General features: G+C 35.3%; 1 protein-coding gene across 1 annotated transcript; it reads right to left on the bottom strand.

Moving 5' to 3' along the window:
• Positions 1-143: 143 nt before the first annotated feature.
• Positions 144-13,985, bottom strand: LOC110624214 (KH domain-containing protein At5g56140). Its single transcript, XM_021769330.2, has 7 exons — positions 13,679-13,985; positions 12,797-12,882; positions 2,821-2,966; positions 1,733-1,852; positions 1,536-1,652; positions 877-1,020; positions 144-791 (listed from the first exon to the last, which is right to left on the bottom strand). Exons 1-7 carry the CDS (start codon positions 13,795-13,797, stop codon positions 642-644), a joined length of 882 nt encoding a protein of 293 aa, XP_021625022.1. The 5' UTR covers positions 13,798-13,985; the 3' UTR covers positions 144-641.
• Positions 13,986-19,591: the final 5,606 nt, after the last annotated feature.

Genomic DNA, 19,591 nt, shown 5'->3' with positions numbered 1-19,591 from the left:
AGCGATAACTTTTAGCTTACCTGGATTATTAGTTGGATTTCAAATCAACAAAAATCCAGTACCTGTGCGCCCGACAGCCATGATACAGGAAATATATAACGTCACATAAATATGAGAGAGAGAGGAGCGGGAGTAGGAGAAGAGGCAGGAAAGCAAATGCAATTTGTACTAGAAGATGACAAAGAATGCCTTCAAATTCAGGTTCTGTCCACATTTCACAATACAAAACACTCCATCCCAGACAACATGCATTAGGATTAGATCAATTCTTAGCTTGCTTTTTGTATGCTACAAACCCATACCTTTCTCACATGAATCCTATCACACTGTCAACAAACGCATACATAATAAAACCTAATTTAATACAGGGGCAGTCTTGGAGTCCAAACTGCCTTAAGCAAGATACAAAAGCAAACCCCCGAAACTCAACTGGCTCCTTACTATGCCGGACTGTCATTAAACCTCCCCCAAACATAAGATAAACACACTTCATGTAGAAACAAGTTAGAACTGGCACCCAACAGTGCCAGTGCCCCGACGGCACTCGCAGGCTGACATAGCCACATCTGTGGCATGGGAACCGCTGATTACTGGCAGGACAAACACACATGCTCCAAAAGCCAACTAAGAATGGGGATCCATTACCCCCTGGCCTTGGCCCTCTTCATACCAAGGCTGTTGTGGAAGGGGGAGACTGAACCAGACATTGGAGAACCTTCTTCCCGTAGTGTACCATTCAACATTGCTAGCTCTCTTAGCTGTTGCTTCTTATAGAAATCCTGAGACTCATCCTATCAAAGGAACATTAACAATGAACAGTGAAGGAAAAGATTCTTGCTATCTAGACCAATGCACATATAGGATAAAGTTACTAACCACAGGCTTCAATAAGTCTTCAAGTATCTCACGCGCTTGCATTAGGCGTGCATCAATTATTTCAACTGGTAACTCTGCCTCGACTAAGATATGAAGAGGTTCACTTAGATGCTCGTACCCTGGTTTCCCTCTCTTCATTTCTTCCTTTAAAAGGAATAAACAAATTTGACTAAAAATAATTCACATGCACACATAAGAGAAGCTCAATCAAAGCAAATAGCTTGCAGCAACAAGATAACTGTTCCAAAACACACCAAATGACAATGCCTTTACAGTATAATTAAAAAATAATTGTTTTGAAATTATTGAAAAGCAGACTAGGACAATTCATAGAATACTCATTAGTAAAGGATGCACACTCAATAATTCCAATTTAGTCATTTCCAATTATTTTCCACAAGAAGATAAATTGTTCAGTCAATAATCACTCTATGGCTCTTTCACTTGACACAGTAGATTCACCTCAAAAAGGATACAGACTGATCCTTATCAAGACTCATGTAGTTTCGGGACAAAGGTGGTTCAATTATAAGTCATCTAATCAGATCCTTTGGTTTCAACCCAGTAAAATTGATGTTTCAGGTTTAAAATCATAATGGTATTGAGAAACATGAATGCACATATAATCACAACAAACAAGAGAAATATCTTATTATTACCCTAGCTGGGTCCTTGATGCTGCCACACCCTCTGATTAGAACACGGCACTCAGTACTTGCTTCCACTCGCTTAAGTGAGTTTCCCCTAGGGCCAAGGAGGCGCCCAACAAAGTTGTACTGCAACAAGACTGATGTAAGATGAGACAGCAAACATAAACTAAGGCAAAATGTATACATGGGAAAGAAATGATTCATACATTAGGATATTTGTCAACTGGAATATCAACTCTGATAGTTCTCTTAACAATAAGACCAGATGAGCTGCCTTGAGAACTAAGCCAGTTCTGAGCTGATGAGGGCTGCAATAAACCTGACATCTGTACAGCAAAAAATTCTAAACATTGTCAACTACAATGATATAAGAATTCAGCCGTCTGGTTTTCCATGGAGAAGTGGAAAGAAGCTTCAGAGTCTCAACAACATTTTCTGCTTCCTAGGGGCAGCTTAAGACAGTATGCATGAGGTATTACACAAGGAACGGGAAAACACAAAACCACAAAGTGGTAAATCAAAATTCACCTTGACATGTACAACAAGGACCATAAGGCAGTTCATATTCAAGCATAATCACATGCCTAAAGGGCTAAACGAATTGTTAGGACCAAAATGTTAAATGAATTTGAAAGACCACAAGGTAGTTCATATTCAAGCATAACCACATACCTAAAAGGCTAAAACGAATTGTCATAGGACCAAAATGTTAAATGAATTCGACAACCACTATTAGGCTGAACAGACTCGTCATATTTTACTTTATACATGGCACTGGCATCTGACTTGCCATTTCAGCAACGTTGTAGATCAAATAACATCATTTAAATAACTAAAGGTCCGTATTCTGCAGAAGATGTATTAAAACTCCTGTTGTCTTAGACTCCTAAATCGAGCAACCCTTTCTTAGAACTCAGCATGTCAGGCATACTGATTAAAAGATGTGAAATTTGAAACATGTTCATGTAATAGGTCTCTATATTGCTATCAGAACGTTAAAAAAAATCATGAATTTGGTCTCCATGAAGCTTTAAGAAAAGCACAAGGAAGGAGACCAGCTTGCTAAAAGAAAAATTCTGGAACAGCATGTTAAAGTTTAAGGTCTACTTTTGCTGGTCGATGATGTTAGCCTCAGACTCATATTACCTGTCATAAAAAGCTTGCCCAATTTAAGTGCAAACTCAAAGAAAGTTAAAAGTTAGCATAAAATGTAAAACATTTAGTCAGGAATGCTTCTAGAAAACAGTAAAATTAGATGGAATAAGAAGGTTATGTTAATGGTTAGTATCCGTACTTCTGATTGAAACTGTGATGCCCATCCATTTGCATCAGCTACTCCCTTTGAAAATATTCCTCCAGAAGCCAGAGGGCTAGCTTGTTCAAGCCTACTTTGACCTAAAACTGATGCATTCCCCAACAGCGTAGTTACACGCAATATTTCTGCTCCAAAAATGTCAATTTTCAAGAACAAGATGTACTGGTTAGCATTTGTTAACAGTTGGTTAGCATTTGTTAACAGTTGGTTAGCAGTCACCACCAAATTGAGAGACAAGACGGATTGTTAACTGAGTTAGTTAAGAACCAATTCTTGCCCCATGAAATATACTTAAAACTTCAGAAGAACCTAGTCTGATATGAAAGGCTAAGGACCACAAGTTAAGTTTCTATCCTATATGCATAAAAAGGAAATAGCATTTACACAACCTGATTAATTAGTTTGATAAAGCAAAAGGAGCTATTTCGCAAAAAATAATATAATTGCATCACGGCCAGCATAAGGACAAGCACCATAAAAAATTCCTCACCTCTCAACATTAGCACCTACACGTATTAGAATTTATTACGTGCACAACAACAAAGACAGAGATAGAAATGGTAAAGCAGCATTTCTGTCATAAGAGAAAAGGAGAACTGAGAATTAGGAAGCAAAATCAGGAACGAAGAAGAAATTCAATACAGAAACCTGCAGAACAAAAGGTCAGCATTTAAGTTTTTGCCAATAAGCAAGGGTAAAGAGTACATTGACCCTCTCCAATTTCTGTAGCCCACAAGTGTAGAGTGCTACTGGGTCGCCCTATTTTATAGACTACGTGGGTAGTTCGATATACAAGGAAAAAAAAGATCCCTGTAAAAGCATCGTGACATCACCAACCGAGGTTATCAAGATATCAAAAAATTACCCCAAATGATTACCCCACCAACTACAACTAAACTATATGTAACCCACCTAATTGAACTGGACAATCACTTTCAATGAGAGAATTGAAAGGTACTCTCCTATTTGTTTTGCAATAATAAATAAGCAAAACAGTCCTACAAAATTGTTCATCATTATCATCCTGTAGTAAAGTTCTTAGGTTGTGTACTGCCTTCAGCGATAGAAAGATATAAGCAGCCATACTCAAGAATTTCATTTAACACGAAAAGAAAGCAGTAAACAGAAGACTGCATAGTAGACTTTATTGAAATATATTCCTAACCAGTGGACACCAACTCCATAAGCCCTTTTCTTCCCTTACTACATGCCAAACTTTCTATAAGCTGTGGTAATACTAAATCTTTTTTTTTTCCAAGTTAGTACATTCAAAATTTGGTCTTTTCTCCTAACCGGCTAGAACTTGAATCCATTCACTCTCTCATAATGATCCATCCATAAGTCTAGATGACATGGTGTTACAATCAGATAACAGAGCAAAGAAGAGAAGAAGATTAGAGAGAAAGAAGAGACTGTAGAGAAATTTAGGAAGAATAGACAGAGAGAATAGGAGGAGAATATTATTGATCTTGCTCAATTCTGAATGAATTACAAGTATTCTTTCTCTCTATATACTCGTGCTCCTATTTGCCAAACAGTGTGACTTTAACAACCTTCCCTCCAATTCTTAACTAATAGCTGTCTTTAACCAAACAACTAATTATTCCCAGCCATAACCCTCTTCTTTCTTCTCTTACATGTAACAATACCTCTCCCAAAAGAACCTTCTTGTCCCCAAGAAGGGGTGAAAGCAGGAAATTGCTTTGAATAAAGCTTTGATTCTCCCAAGTAGCATCTTCTTCTGGAAGATTCTGCCATTTTAATCAACCCTTGAACTACTGGAAGCTCATTTCTAGCGATAGTCCTTGTCTGGAGCAAGGCTTCAGGACCAACCACTAAGGACTGATTTTCACAATAATCAGGTAATACCAGTTCCAATCTTCTTTTTCAAGAGTGAAACATGAAATACAGGGTAAATGTTAGCAAAAGAACGCAATTGGAGTTTATAAGCCACTGCTCCAATCATCTGAATCACCTGAAAGGGCCCATAATACTTGGCTGCTAGCTCGAGAGACTTCCTGAGTGCAAGAGAGGTCTGCCCATAGGGCTGCAACTTGAGATAAACCCAGTCTCCAATAGCAAACTCTCTTTCTGACCTGTGTTTATCTACCTGAAACTTCATTCTATTCTGAGCATGTTGAAGATTGTCTCTAACAATGCTTAAGATGTGTTGCCTGGCCTGAAAGTCGTCCTGGACAAAGGCCACAGGAGAACCTGTTAAGGGAACGAAGGAAGCAATGAAGGCTGATACAGATATAGTGCTTGGAAGGGAGACATCTTACGGCACTGTGGTATGCATTGTTATACCACCGCTCTGCTAAGGATAACCACTTATACCAAGAAGTTGGCTGGTGGTGAGTCATACATCTCAAATAGGTTTCTAGACACTGATTTTGCCTCTCAAATTGACCATCTGACTGTGGATGATAAGCAGTAGAGTAATTGAGAGAAGTATCCCGTAATTTGAAAAATTCCTTCCAAAAGAGACTTGTAAACACTCTGTCCATGTCACCGACTATGGTAGCTGGAATGCCATGAGCCTTAAAAAGAGGCTGTAAAGGGGTGAAACATGGCTAAGAAGTGGGCATACTTGGTCAGTCGTCAAATTACCACTAACACAGTATTATGGACTCTTTTCTAATATTTGATTTATTTTGGAATTAGATTGCTAAGTATTTGATTTATTTTAAGATTAGATTGTTTTATCTTTCTCTCTTAGTTTTCTTATCTCCTATCTTAGTAGAATTGTGTTAAACAGTAACACCATTCCCTATATATATTGCTGGAAAATCAGAAATAAAATATGCAGACTTATTTCATTTAAATTGAGATTTGAACTCTCTCTCAATGAGTTTAAAAGGTCAGAACTCCCTTTATTAAGCTCACAACAACAACAATTGAACGAGTAAAGAATCAAGGAAAACCAACGGTTTCGGCCTTGGACACTGATTTTACTGTAGACCGTGACGCAATCCATAATCCAGGACAGTAACACACAGTGTCCTTACCCCTTGATTTAGGTAATTTCTCAATGCTATTCATTGTTATATGCTGCCAAGCATGTGAGGGTATTGGTAGGGGCTGCAGCAATCCAGGAGTTGCACAATACTCTCCCTTGCACCTAGCACAGACATCACATTATTTGACCCACTCCATAATAGAATTCAGCAATCCAGGCTAAAAAAGAAAATGTCTCTTAATCCTCAGATAAGTGTTATGCATCCCAGAGTGACCTCCCGCTGGAGTAGCTTCTCTCTGAGATCAGTAGCCTCTCCCACCACCATTCTGCCTCTATAATAGATAACTCCATTCAGCAACGTATAACCAAGATTTGATTTGTCATCGATACTGAGTTGACCGATAAGTTCAATCACTTTGAGGTCTCCAAAAAAACTGTCAATGAGGCTGCACATCCAAGTAGGTTTGACAATAGAGGTGGCAGCATAAGAACTGGCTGCAAGAGGTCTCCTGGACAAAGCATCTGCCACTTTGTTTTTCACTCCCTTTTTATACAAAATTTTGTAATCCAACTCCAATAGTTTGGAGATTCTTTTTGGCTATAAATTAGTATGAAGTCTCTGTTCTAAGAGGTATTTAATACTCTCATGGTCAGTCTTAATAAAAAACTATACTTGCTCCAAATAATTTCTCCATTTAGAGACTGCAAAGGTGATAGCCAGTAGCTCTTTCTCATAGACTGAGAGACGCTTCTATGCCCAAAAGTATAAGCAATAAGATGCCCTTACTACATCAACACAACCCCCATGCCAAAGCTGCTGGCATCTGTCTCAATAACAAAGGGTTAAGAGAAATTTGGCAAGGCCAAAACAAGGGTTGTAGACATGGCCTTTTTGAGTGTATCAAAGGCTTCTTAAACATGTACAGACCATTGGAAGGCATCTTTCTTCAACAACTCAGTCAAAGGTTTACTAATAGATCATAATGGTGAATAAATTTTCTGTAACACCCTATTACTTTAAGAAACTTCTCAATTCCCTCACATTCTTGGGACTTGGGAGTAGGCCAATTAACCATAGCCCGCACTTTAGCAGGACCGGTTTAAACTCCTACACTTGTGATTATGTGTCCAACATATTTGGAAGACTGGCCAAAAGAGCATTCAGATAACTTCGCATAAAACTGCTGCTCTTGTGATATCTGAAACACCCACTCCAAATGCTCCAAATGAAATTCCAAGTTAGGGCTGTAAATTAAAATATCATCAAAAAACACCAAAACAAACTTTCTCAAGTGTGGCTGGAAAATATGGTTCATGAGACTTTGAAAGGTGGCTAGTGCATTTATGAGTCCAAATGACATGACGTTGAACTCAAAATGCCCACGATGAGTTTTGAAGGCAGTTTTAGGGACATCATATTCTTTCATCCTGATTTGATGGTATCCAACCTTTAAATCTATCTTGGAGAAAATAGTAGCTCCATGAAGCTCATCAAGGAGGTCATCAATAATGGAAATAGGGAATTTATCCTTAATTGTTTGGACCTTGAGCTTCCTATAGTCAACACAAAATCTCCAACTGCCATTTTTCTTTTTTACTAATAGAACAGGAGAAGAGTAGGGGCTATTACTAGGCTGAATAACTTTAGCAGCTAGCAATGTAATAGTTTGCTATGAGTACTTCCATTGTCAATCAAATAAAATAATTCCCTATCTTTACACCTCCCCACAATCTTGATTGTATCACTCCCTTTATTACCTTCCAAGGCATGAATAGATAAGGTTACTTCCTCTCTCACATCTTCTACAGAATCAGGTACATCATGCCAAACTTCCCTATCTTCCTCTTGAATGGGATATTCATTGTTGTCCTGTTCAGTGCTATAAGCAGCCATCAATGTTTTCTGTTTACATGTGCCCTGGAAAGTATTTCTCACATCTCAAACAAGATTTAGGGGTTCTTGTAGTGGAGCTGCTGGTATTGGTTGTTTGTGCTTTGGTTCACTAAAGTAGGGCTGGAAATAGCTGATGAAGACTTAATAGTAGGATTAGGAGGTTTAGAGCTGGTATTTATGTAAGTGGGTTTGACATATTGTGATGGCTGAGAACTTTTGTATGTAGGTGAAAAGGAATGTGTTTTGGTAAGTAGGTTCGGTATAGGTTCCTGATTTCTTAGTACTCCTCACCAACATCTCCTGCAATCTTGCTATTTTCAAGGCATGGCACAATGTGGTAGACTTAAACATTCTCACCATGGATCTAACATCGTCTTTAAGGCCCCCTATAAAATTGATAAGAAATAATTCTCCCCTAACTCTAGCATTATCCTCTCCAATTGCAACCTCAATCCTTCAAACTTATCTTGATATTCTTCCACGCTTCCTTCCTGTCTCACTCTCATAAATTCCTCCATCACCTCCTCTAACACATGGTCCCCAAATCTAGCACATAATTTCTCTTCCAAACTCATCCCAATTTAGAGATCCCCTTCCTCTACTCTAATTATGAAACCAATCATCAGCTCTATCAACAAAAAACAAACTAGTTATTCCCACTCTTTGATCCCTAGAGACCCCATATACCTCAAAATATTTCTCACACTTCCTCAACCATACCCTTGCATCATGGTTTTAAATCGTGGTTGCGGTTGCGTTCGCAGAAGCGGTCACGGTCACGAGTAACGAAAACAGGTTTGTACCGGTTGTAACTCCATAGTAACAGTCTGGGGCTACGCAAATTTTTTAAAAAAAATTGCAAAGTTCATAAATGAGATTGATATTGATTAGATTTAATTCAGAACAATATATATAAATGCATAATAAACATAAATAAATCAAATATAGATTATTTAACTTAAGTTAAACATCATATAGTTTAAAATAAGAAAAACCAACATAATTTTTATAGATCGAGTAAACAAATAGCTCAAAGTACAATTTTAACTCAAAACTAACACTTTAATTCACAAAAATTAAAAAAAAAAACAAAAAAACAATAATTAAAAACTAAAATACATAAAATTTAACTTTTTAGAAGAAATAAGCCTGAAATACAGTAGTTTATGATGGATACTTATATGAAAAACATGCAAAGAAGAATGAAATTTGAAAGAGAAAGGGATCAAGAAAACTTTAAAAATATTACCTTTGAAACTGCTGAAAAGTGTAGAAACTAATGAAAAAGAGAATAGGAGGCAAAAGATTAAGGATATAAAAGAATTTTAATTACTGGTAACGGTCGTTGCCGTTACGCCAGCAAATTAGGGAGGGCCATTGTATAACAGAGTAACAGATAATGCCCCCCTCAAAACCCATTACATAATGGAACCATGCCTTGCATCCTTGCCATCACACGTAATCAATTCGATTTTAGGCAATAATTTTTGGGTTTCAGGATCAATCAAGGTCACAGCACTTATGGGAGTGGGTAGTACACACAGATCTGCTACTTTCAGCTACTGCAACTCCTTCCCACCACTACTGTTTTCTTTTGTCTTTTCCTTGAAAAATCCAGCCATCATGGATCGCATTTCAGTCAGCATCAATCTTTTGGTCTCCTGAATCTCAGTCTTCAATCCATCGATGCTCTTATCTGTTTTCTCTTGATAGTTCCGAAACTGTTCCTCCATTTCAGCCAACTTAACAGCTTCCTACTCACAATAGCAGATCTTGTCATTTTCACCACCCAATTGCAACACCCAAATACCAAAAATCAGAGTATCATCCCTCACGTATAGGCTTTGATACCAAATTGTTACAATCAGATAACAGAGAAGAGAAGAGAAGAAGATTAGAGAGAAAGAAGACTGTAGAGAAATTTAGGAAGAATAGACTGAGAGAGAATAGGAGGAAAATATTATTGATCTTGCTCAATTCTGAATGAATTACAAGTATTCTTTCTCTCTCTATATGCTCATGCTCCTATTTGCCAAAAAGTGTGACTTTAAGAACCTTCCCTCCAATTCTTAACTAATAGATGTCTTTAGCCAAATAGCTAATTATTCCCAGCCATAACCCTCTTCTTTCTTCTCTTATATGTAACACATGGATAAATAGCATCAATTAATCTCTCTCAACTTATCTCAATAATGCCTTCAAGCTTCCAACATGTCTATTTCTTACTTGAACCATTCTTGCATATATACATATATATACACACACGCACATTACCATATTAGCTGCTCTTTTTTTATTCACCTTTTATTCTCTCTTTCTATCTTAGTTTTTATTTTTCTTGTTGGTATCAGCACTAACTACGATCATGGCTGCCTAGTCAAATTTTTAAAACATTTTAGCGTATCAAGAACTTTATGATCACCAACACTCCAATACAAGTTCTCCATTTCAATCACCTTGGCTTGATTCTATGGGTTATATTCACAAAATTTATCTCCTCTTATATCATTATATAAATGAGCTAAAGTACAAAGATGTCACAATAGAAAATTGCAAAGCAATCCAATTTTAGAAAACCTCCTTTGTCTCTAATTAGTCATATTACCTAAATGTTCTTCTATATCAAAAAAATGGTGAGACTCTAGGGGCCTGTTTGCTTTGGAAAACACAGAAAATACAAAAAACATGCAACCTACAAATAATACAAACCAATTTTCTAATTCAAAATTTTCATTATTTATATCTTTCGTACTAAAAAAAATTAAGGGTGCATTTAGTTATAGAAAACAATTTTCTGTTTTCTATCTACAATTTTGTTTTCATTTTTTTCGTTTTGTTCTTCATGGAAAATTGGGACAATGCGTTCATTTCATGTAATATTGAAAATTATTATCAATTTGAAAAACTAGAAAATATGTTCAAATTATCATTTTTCCTTATAGAAAAAATATATTTTTTTTATAAAACTCTCCACCTTAATTTTTATATTAATTTAAAATAAAGAGAAAAATTCATGCATTTTATATTAATTTAAAATAAAAATAAAAAATTATACATAATTAAATATATAAATATAATTATTAAAAACCATGTTTTATTTATATAAAATCTATTCGTACACAGAGTTCCGTGTTTTTTACTTTGAAAAACTGTGTTTTTTGCTTTGAAAAACTGTGTTTTTCAATTTTTCAATATAATGAAGAAAACATGAAAAACAATCATTTCAGTGTTTTTCATTTCCTTTATAAAATTTAAAAACAGTAAAAAAAACTTCTGTTTTCCGATTAGAATAAAAAAGTTAAAATGAACATGTTTTCTAATTTTTTTAAAACCAAGAAAATATTTTTCAAAAAAACATACTTATTTTCTGTAACTAAACACATTCTAAATCACTCAAGAACAATATAAAACATATTTTTACTTACAAAATTTTTTTAATGTGCATTATTCATTAATTCTTATTAATAATATACTTAATATCTTAGCATTATAAATAAATATTTTTAAAATAATTATTTAATTTTACTTATGAAAAGTTATAAAATAATTTTGTTTATGTAAAAGTCATTGTTTTCTATATGGAAAACAGTTGAAAAACATAATTTTTATTATAAAAGAAAATAGCGAAAAACTTAAAGTTGTTTCTCAAATTTAGTTGAATGAAAAACTAGCATATGTGAGCACAAAAATCTGTTTTCCAGTTTCCTTAGAAAAATTATCCACAAACTAGCCTAGTTTTCTATGAGCGGAACTCCCTCTTCCATAGTGAACTAAAAGAATAAATTCTTTTTTGCAATCTAAGGATAAGAGATGATGATGGAAACATAAAAAAGTGCAATTGAAGGCACATAGCCAAAAGATTCTTAATCAAACTATCTAACTGCTCTTCTCAATAATGATCTATCCCCATCACTTCCAATACTTTGGAACAAATCAAAAAGTGAAGGAAGTAGGAACAAAATATCAAATAAGTCAGAAAGCCAAAACAGCTTAAGACCCATTTAAAAGAAGCAATCAACAATGTCATCAATTTATGGCAACAAGCACATCAACCTATGAATAAATACAAGAAATATTGTTATGAGAGAGATAATTTCCTGAAGTTCCTCAAAAATGTAAGGATCACCTATACGCAATGCAACTCAACTCAAGCATTTCTCAATTAAAATGCTAAGATTAACTCTTTTTTATTTTTCTTAACTACAAAATATTGTGGTCTTGGCCATAGGTCCTATTTATGCCCAAATTGGCCTTCATTCAGTAACAATATTGCTTTGATAACTAAACCCAAAATAAAACCAATTTTGTGACTGCCCCAAACTAATCATTTCACAGATATCAACAGCAATTTACCAATCTTCCGTGCAATTAAAGCCAAGTTGTATCCCTCCCAACTGTGACAAAACAACAAAATAACTATATGCAAATCACAGACACTGGAAGATAGATGAACTCTTTCTGCTCATCTTAGATAATTTTCATCCTTTACACAGAAGAAGCCTTTGCCAAAGGACATCTATAACAATTAGGAGATATGCATAATTCAGAAAAATGAAGGTGCAGTCATGGAGGTGTTATGCTCTAACTTAATAGAGAGGGCGAGTGGGAATGAGAGAGGGAGAGAGAACATAATAATGCAATCTATTAATTGCTAAAACCGCACTTAAAGTTCTCCATGCCAGTGACATTAATATTTGGCCTTCAAAAGCAATTTGTATACACTGAATCACTGGTTATATGCCCAAACATAATTACAATTTACAACAAAAAGCTAGGGGATATGATCTAGTTGGCTTCTTTAATCATTTCCTAAATTTTGATATTATGAAGTTCAATCCATTCCCGATATATTCAATCAAACTTTATTTTCACGAATCTTAAACAGAGCATTTATATGTATTAGTTATGGTACTGAAATATATTTTAAAAAGTAAAGCATCATTATCAATTGACATAGTTCTTAGCCATGTTATGTACTGTCATTTAATGATCCTAACTCCCATTACAACACACGAGTATCTGAATCTTTACATTAGGATTCATTTGTGGATCCTGTAACTATAAATAAAATACAACGGCAAATAACTTTTTACAAAACTTACCCTGGTTTAACAATCGATACGTGTGAGGGAGCACAGGCATAAATGGGCTAAGCTTGTGCCTCTCTGCAAGTAACTCTGAAAGATATCTGCAGTTGAAAGACAGACCAAAAAATAGTGTCAATGAGCCATTAAGTTGTAGTCATGCTAAGAATATGAAGAATGTGATAAATTGATAAACAAAGCAGAAAGAGTAAGCAGGTCACGTGGTGGAAGCAAACAGCATATGGATGAAAGGGGAGGGGGGTCCAACATTGTCCTATTCCACTACATTACCATATAAATTAGCAAACAAATATGGAAATATTAAAGGTAATGGCAGGTATACTGCAGTTCATAACATGAAAAGTGGAAGTCAAAGCATTCTACATTTAATTAAAGCATTACGCGATAACAGTTGTCGGAAGGAATTTGAAGCTCCACATATCTAAGTTAGGTACAGCACAGCCTTTCAAATTTCATCAATTAAAGTGAGATGAGAATTCAGCATCAGATTATACAAAACTAGATAGTGATCATGTCATAACAGTTAAGAAACCAGGGAGGAGAGGCATAATGAGAAGCAAATAAAGAAAAACCAAATATAAAATTCTAGAGAAGTTTGATCTGACACAAATGACCAATTAAAAGAGCAACCACCGAATCTACTGCTAGTCCAACAAAATCACCACTTAATACTATTCAACAGCGACATCATGCACAGTAGAAATGTAGTCCAACAACGATCAAGTAAAATCTGATTGAATAAAAAACAAAGCAGAGAAAACAAGTATATATCAGGAATCAACAATCAAAGAGCTAGATCCCAAGCTAAAAGACGAATTGAAGAAAATGATCTAGATCTCTGATACAATAGCTGAAAGAAAGAAAGAAAGGAAGACTTACTTCTCTTCCTCGACGAGAGCAGAGGAGGCAGAGCGGAGGCCAGAGAGATGAGGAGAGTGAGGGGCAGACGGAGACGGAGAATATGCCATGTAGCGACCGCCGCCGCCTGATGTGGTCATTTTGTCAGTGCTCCAATCAATATCTGCGTAAGTGTCCGTTTTTGCGGATTTTGGATGATTAGAGAAGGAAGGTAGATCTCGATAAGCGGCCTATTTCGGTGGCGTTCGGTCGTGCGGTTATGGTTGTGGCTGGCGGTTTGATCCCGACCAGACGCTCCTTCTATCCAGCGTCGGTGGATATCTACTTCTTCTTGTATATATATATATGATACCTAGTGTTTCAGTTTCACCAGTAGTAAAAACTAACTAAATACTCCTGCTTTCTACAATTTACTAGCCAAAAGAAATATATATTTGTAATTTTAATTTAGAAAAAATATTATTTATTTTATGTGATAATGAAAAAAGTTTATTTATTTATAAATTAATTTTAAAATTTTATGAAAATATCATTTCAATTTTAAACAATTGATTAATTAATATAATTTTAAAGCTAATATCTGACCTTTAAATATTAAAAGAAAAGAGATATTTATTTTTTAATTTTTTTTGTAATGGAGCATTTTACACTTTTTTTAATTGTTAATCGCTAAAATTAATAAAAAAATAATTAATAAATTTTTTAAAATTTTAAAAATATTTTAATATATTTTTAAAATTAAAAAATTAATTAATAAATTTTTCTATGGAATTAATTGAATAATAATTTTTAATTATAATTTTAAATTTATATTAATTTTATGTAATTTATAATTCTAATATTTGTAGTATTTTAATTAAATATATCTAATTTCCTCATCAAGCAATTTTTTTACTACGTATTATAATTTCGATAATCTCACGTTAATTCAAATTAATTCTATCAAATTTCGTAACCTTTGTTACCTTTTATATATATTTCTCAATTAATATATGTTTGTATATATTCATCAAATGAAACTATTTTTCAAAATTATAATAATTAAGAAATTCTAAAATTTGTAGTTTCATTTTATTTAATTATATTATTAACCGTTCAGATTTAGTTTGCTAAATATAATTAAAAATATTAGTATAATTTACTCATCAAGTATTATAAATTAGTATGTAATATTTGACAATCATATTAAGAATTTGTGAAAGGAATACTCCATGATATAATATACACATTACTATGATATGTATGAATAATAGAACAATATTATTTTTATCCTTTTAATAAAGAAAATAAAAAAGTTTCCCTTTGTGGTTTTTTTGTGACTGAATACTCTCGCATTTTCTTCCTTTTTAAATCTAACTTATTCTTTTCTCTTTCTCATGGAAAATTATCTGTGTCAATTGACTATCAATGAAGAAAAAGATGTTGTTGTCTCTATTAAGAATTCCAGAGATATTCCGATCGTCACTTATGATTTCTTATGGTGGGGATGTTTCTCACATACAATCCAATTAATTTTCAGAACATGCAGACCTCTTTGGCATATTTATGGCATCCTTTAGAGGGATATCTATTATGGAATTAGAGGCAAAAAGATATCTGTTACTTTTTTTTAACAATGTTGATTTTCCTTGCTCTCAACAGGATAATGATGCTACAGGTTTTCCTTCCTCTCAACAGGATGCATCTAACCACACCCCTGCGAATGTTAATTTGACAGGTAACAGTGAAGCGGCTCATCCCGTCAAAGGTGGGGATAGCCGAAAGTAATGATCGTCCTGTGTTGGAACTGCCGAGGACTCGGCAATCCTTTGACAGTTAATGTATTGAAAGATTTGATTACTAGTTACAAGCCGGACACTTTATTTTTGATGGAAATAAAAGTTTTAACTCTTCGTCACAATTTGCTCTTTGCGACGAAATTTTTACCTTTTAATAGCTGCATTCTTATGGACTGTTTGCAAGTGGTTCATTTTTTTCAGTCTCCACATTTAAATATTTCTGAACAGGATTTGATTTTGAATGATTATAAATCTTCATTAGACCCTAAAACTAAAACTGATATTTCTGTTAGATAGGTTCTTCATCATGCCTGTAATACCCGGCTAGACTCCGGTATCGGAATTCCTACCGTCCGGTGGAATCTCGGATGTCGGAAGCCTCTAGTAGGGTAGAAACATGTTTTCATAAAATGTTTTAATGTTTTCCATGGTTTTAAGTAAAAAGGAAATGAGTTTTTGCATGAAAACAACCTTGGAGGAAAACCCAGGTTCGGCCGCCGAACATGCAGGCATTCGGGTGTGCCTTAGGCCCCCGAAGGCATAAGTGAGGGAAGTCCAGGTTCGGCCGCCGAACATGGCATGCATGCGGAGGCACGTTCGGCCCCCGAACGTGGCCTGGCCAGCCACTATAAAAGGGTCCCTTAGCCGAAATGGGCGAGCTTTTCTCCCCATTGTCGGCCAAGGTGAGCTCTCCGCCGTCCCTCACCAATCTTTGAGTTCTTCCTTCAAATCTTTCACGATTTTCACAAGTTTTCATCTTGTTTTGAAGATTTTCAAGTTTTGAGCAAGTTTTGAGCTTGGAGACCCAAGGAAGTTGAAAATCTCCCATCTCCAAGATTAGGTCGTCTCTCTCTCGATCTTCAAGAGGTAAGAGCCAACCTTAAACTCATTGCATGTTTTAAGTAAGTTTTATGAAGATCTATGGGGTAGAATGCATGTTTAGCTTATGGTTAGGTTTATGAGTTTATGTTGTGTTTTTGAACAATGTGGCTTGCAAATGCATGTTTGATGTGTTGTAGATGGGGTTTTAGATAGTTTGAAGCCCCTAGGAGCTTGTGTGCTTGTGTATGTGTGTTGTAGAATAGGTTTATGCATGTTTGGATGGAAAGGGAGGCGTATATGCATAGAAGGGCTGAGTTTCTGCCACTAAGGGAGAAACCAGGTTCGGCAGCCGAAGGAACTTTCGGCCGCCGAACATGCTTGTGGAAGCAGCCTTCGGCTGCCGAAGCTTGCCCCCGAAAGGAGACTTTCGTCTCTGTCTGGGAGTTTCGGCCGTCGAAAGTGCCACCGAACATGCATGAGTTTCGCCTCTGTCTGGGAGTTTCGACCGCCGAAGGTGCCGCCGAACCTGCCTGACTTTCGGCTCTGGAGGGACTTTCGGCCGCCGAACCTGCTGCCGAAAGTGCCCTGTCCAGCCTTCCTTTGCATGTTCTTGCATGGATGTTTTGAGGTGTTTTAGAGGGTTTTTGGGGGATGTTTTCAGAGTCATGTTATAGTATGTTGGTCCCTCATTTGAGTCCACCTGTGTAGGTTCGGACCCGAGGAACCGAGGACCTCAGCAGTGAGTCAGCTGCTTCAGTCAGTGTCAGAGCTAGCCAGAGGTGAGTAGAATAACTCTTTATGTTTCAAGTAAATAAATCAGTTTTGAGCATGTTCATACATCACGGATGCCATATGATATTTTAGGTTGTTTGCATTAGAAATCACGAATATGTCGCATTGCATAATATGTTGTTGATGTGGATGAATGGTGAATGATCCATTAGCCCTCATATGTTATGAGGTGATGATATGATATGGAAGTCCAGGTGTGGCCTGCACTACGCCCCTGGCACTATATAAGAGAAAGACCGGATGTGGCCTGCACTACGCCCCCGGCACTATTGGTTATGTATGTTATGTTATGTATAAGAGAAAGACCAGGTGTGGCCTGCACTACGCCCCTGGCATGATTGGATTATGTAGAGGGCCAAATGGTGACAAGTTCATCCTTGATATGATTAGTTGTGATGTGATGCATTTCATGATAGCATGTGTTTTAAATGCTTTATTATTCTGCTCACTAGGCTCTAGTAGCTCACCCCTCTCCCAAATTCCCCAGGTTTGCAGGTACAGGGTAGACCAGGAGGTCAGCAAGAGTATTGAAGTCATTTGTATGCAATAGATAGAATGTGGACATGATAAAATGTAAAGTTATGAATAGTTATGTTATGTAATGATATTGAGGATTAGAGGTTGTGCTTGACCTATGTATAAGGTATCCCTTTTAATGCATGATCCTAGATCTTTTATGATGTTTATGTAAACCAACTCAACACATGTTGTATTTGCCCATTGGGGCATTGATGAGATCCCACTGAGGGGTCGATGTTTATGATTATGTCTATGTTCAGTGCATGCACAGGTTGAGTTTGGTGTTTGAATGAAAGAAAAGTTTTAAATTTTTATATATGTTGTTGATCATGTATGGGATTAAACAGGTTTACAGGTTGCATGTCAGGCTTGCTACGGGTCCCGGCGGCCTTAAGTCGACCTGGATCCTAGCGCCGGTAGCGGTCCAATTTTCGGGTCGTTACAATGCCACTCTAATTGCTCATACTTTGGCTAGAGAATCTATTAGTCTTGATCGTCTCTTTGTTTGTAATGATATCTCTCTTTATTTGATGAAATTTTATTAATACAATAAGTAGTTTTGCTTTAAAAAAATAAAGAAAATAAAATAATAATTTAACATAATAAATTTAGAGGATATTTGATTTAATTTATAAAAATTAAATTATAAGCACTAACTTATAAATATATATTTCAAATTTTAAGTAATTACATATATTTATTAATAAATAGTTTATAAGCATATTTATTATTAAAATTAAATAAATAAATAAAATATACAGTAAAATTTTAAAATTAAATAAAAATAATATAATGATTTATTTTATGAAACCAACTTTTAAATTGCTTATAATTACAAAAATAAAAAATTGTTTGCCCTCAAATTTTTTTAGCTCATAAATTGAATTTATAAAATTATAAAATTTTATATACTAAGAAATTAATTTATTTTCAGAACTTATAAATTAATTTGATCAGTTTATAAATTAAAACAAATACACTTTTAATAAAGAGTCCTTTCACAATCAATTAAAAATAATATAATCATTTAAATCATAAAAATAAAAGCAATATAATTCAATTATAACAACAACAAGAATACTTATAAGAAAATTGAAAATATTAAATATTATAATAAAATATAATAATTGAAACTACATAATAATCTAGACTATGAATTATCACTATAAGACAGTGTCAAGGGATAAAGATTTGATAAGCAGGAAATGTAGTACCACTAAAGGGAAAGAAGACTTGGATGTCTCAAAACATCCAGTTTATCATAAAAAAACCCACCCTCTTCTGGATAGAGCGAGTCTCGACATGAAATTACCGTTATCAGGCACAGTCCAGCACGCCCCCATTACGTCTGTAATCGCGGGATCACTAACTTATTAAGAGGCAATAATCCTTATCAAGCAGCTGGCCACATCATCGCCAGATTACCAGAAAATGCTATATTTATTTTCACATTTTTACAGTATAAAAAGAAAAAAAAATCATAAAAGCAAATGTACGCTATTCTCTTACACTACTCAAGTAATAAGCAATTCATTGCATTCTCTCTATTTTTCAGTATACTAACTTGAGTATTCGAGTGGCTGCTATGAGCACCCACCACCACCTCACATTTTCTTCATTGTAGGTCTAGCCAATCACAGCACAGCTCTATTCCGGCCACATTATTAATCTAATCTCCACAACATCATTTGGTTTCTCTGCTAGGAGATCTATTGAATCCTCTCTATTTATTTGGATTACGTCCGGTCTCCTACTCATTCTCTCGAAGAGAAATACCTCTCTCTCTTATCACTCTCCAAATAGTCGGTAGTTCGCGAGCTGCTACTAATATTGCTACCAATGAGGATGTCATTGCTTCTTCTGCCCCCTGACAATGGATAAAACACACCCCCTATGGTTAATGAAGCAGACCTCAATAATTTAAATAAAAAATAGATACTCCATTACATATAGAGGATGTAGGCTACTCTCGAGTAGTATAAGGCTTGGGAGGAGACATCAAACATGGCTCCCAAAAGAAGGG

This window comes from Manihot esculenta, chromosome 1 (assembly GCF_001659605.2).
Source record: "Manihot esculenta cultivar AM560-2 chromosome 1, M.esculenta_v8, whole genome shotgun sequence".
Taxonomy (NCBI): Eukaryota; Viridiplantae; Streptophyta; class Magnoliopsida; order Malpighiales; family Euphorbiaceae; genus Manihot; species Manihot esculenta.
Note: the sequence above shows the minus strand (reverse complement) of the source record. Positions and strands in the feature narration are given on the sequence as shown.

Coding starts and splice junctions, on each gene's coding strand:
- LOC110624214 (XM_021769330.2), bottom strand. CDS start 13,797: ATGACCACATCAGGCGGCGGCGGTCGCTACATGGCATATTCTCCGTCT. Junction 2,967..12,796: donor GTATCGATTGTTAAACCAGG/GTAAGTTTTGTA, acceptor TTTTTGGAGCAG/AAATATTGCGTGTAACTACG. Junction 1,021..1,535: donor GCATCAAGGACCCAGCTAGG/GTAATAATAAGA, acceptor TTCCTTTTAAAG/GAAGAAATGAAGAGAGGGAA.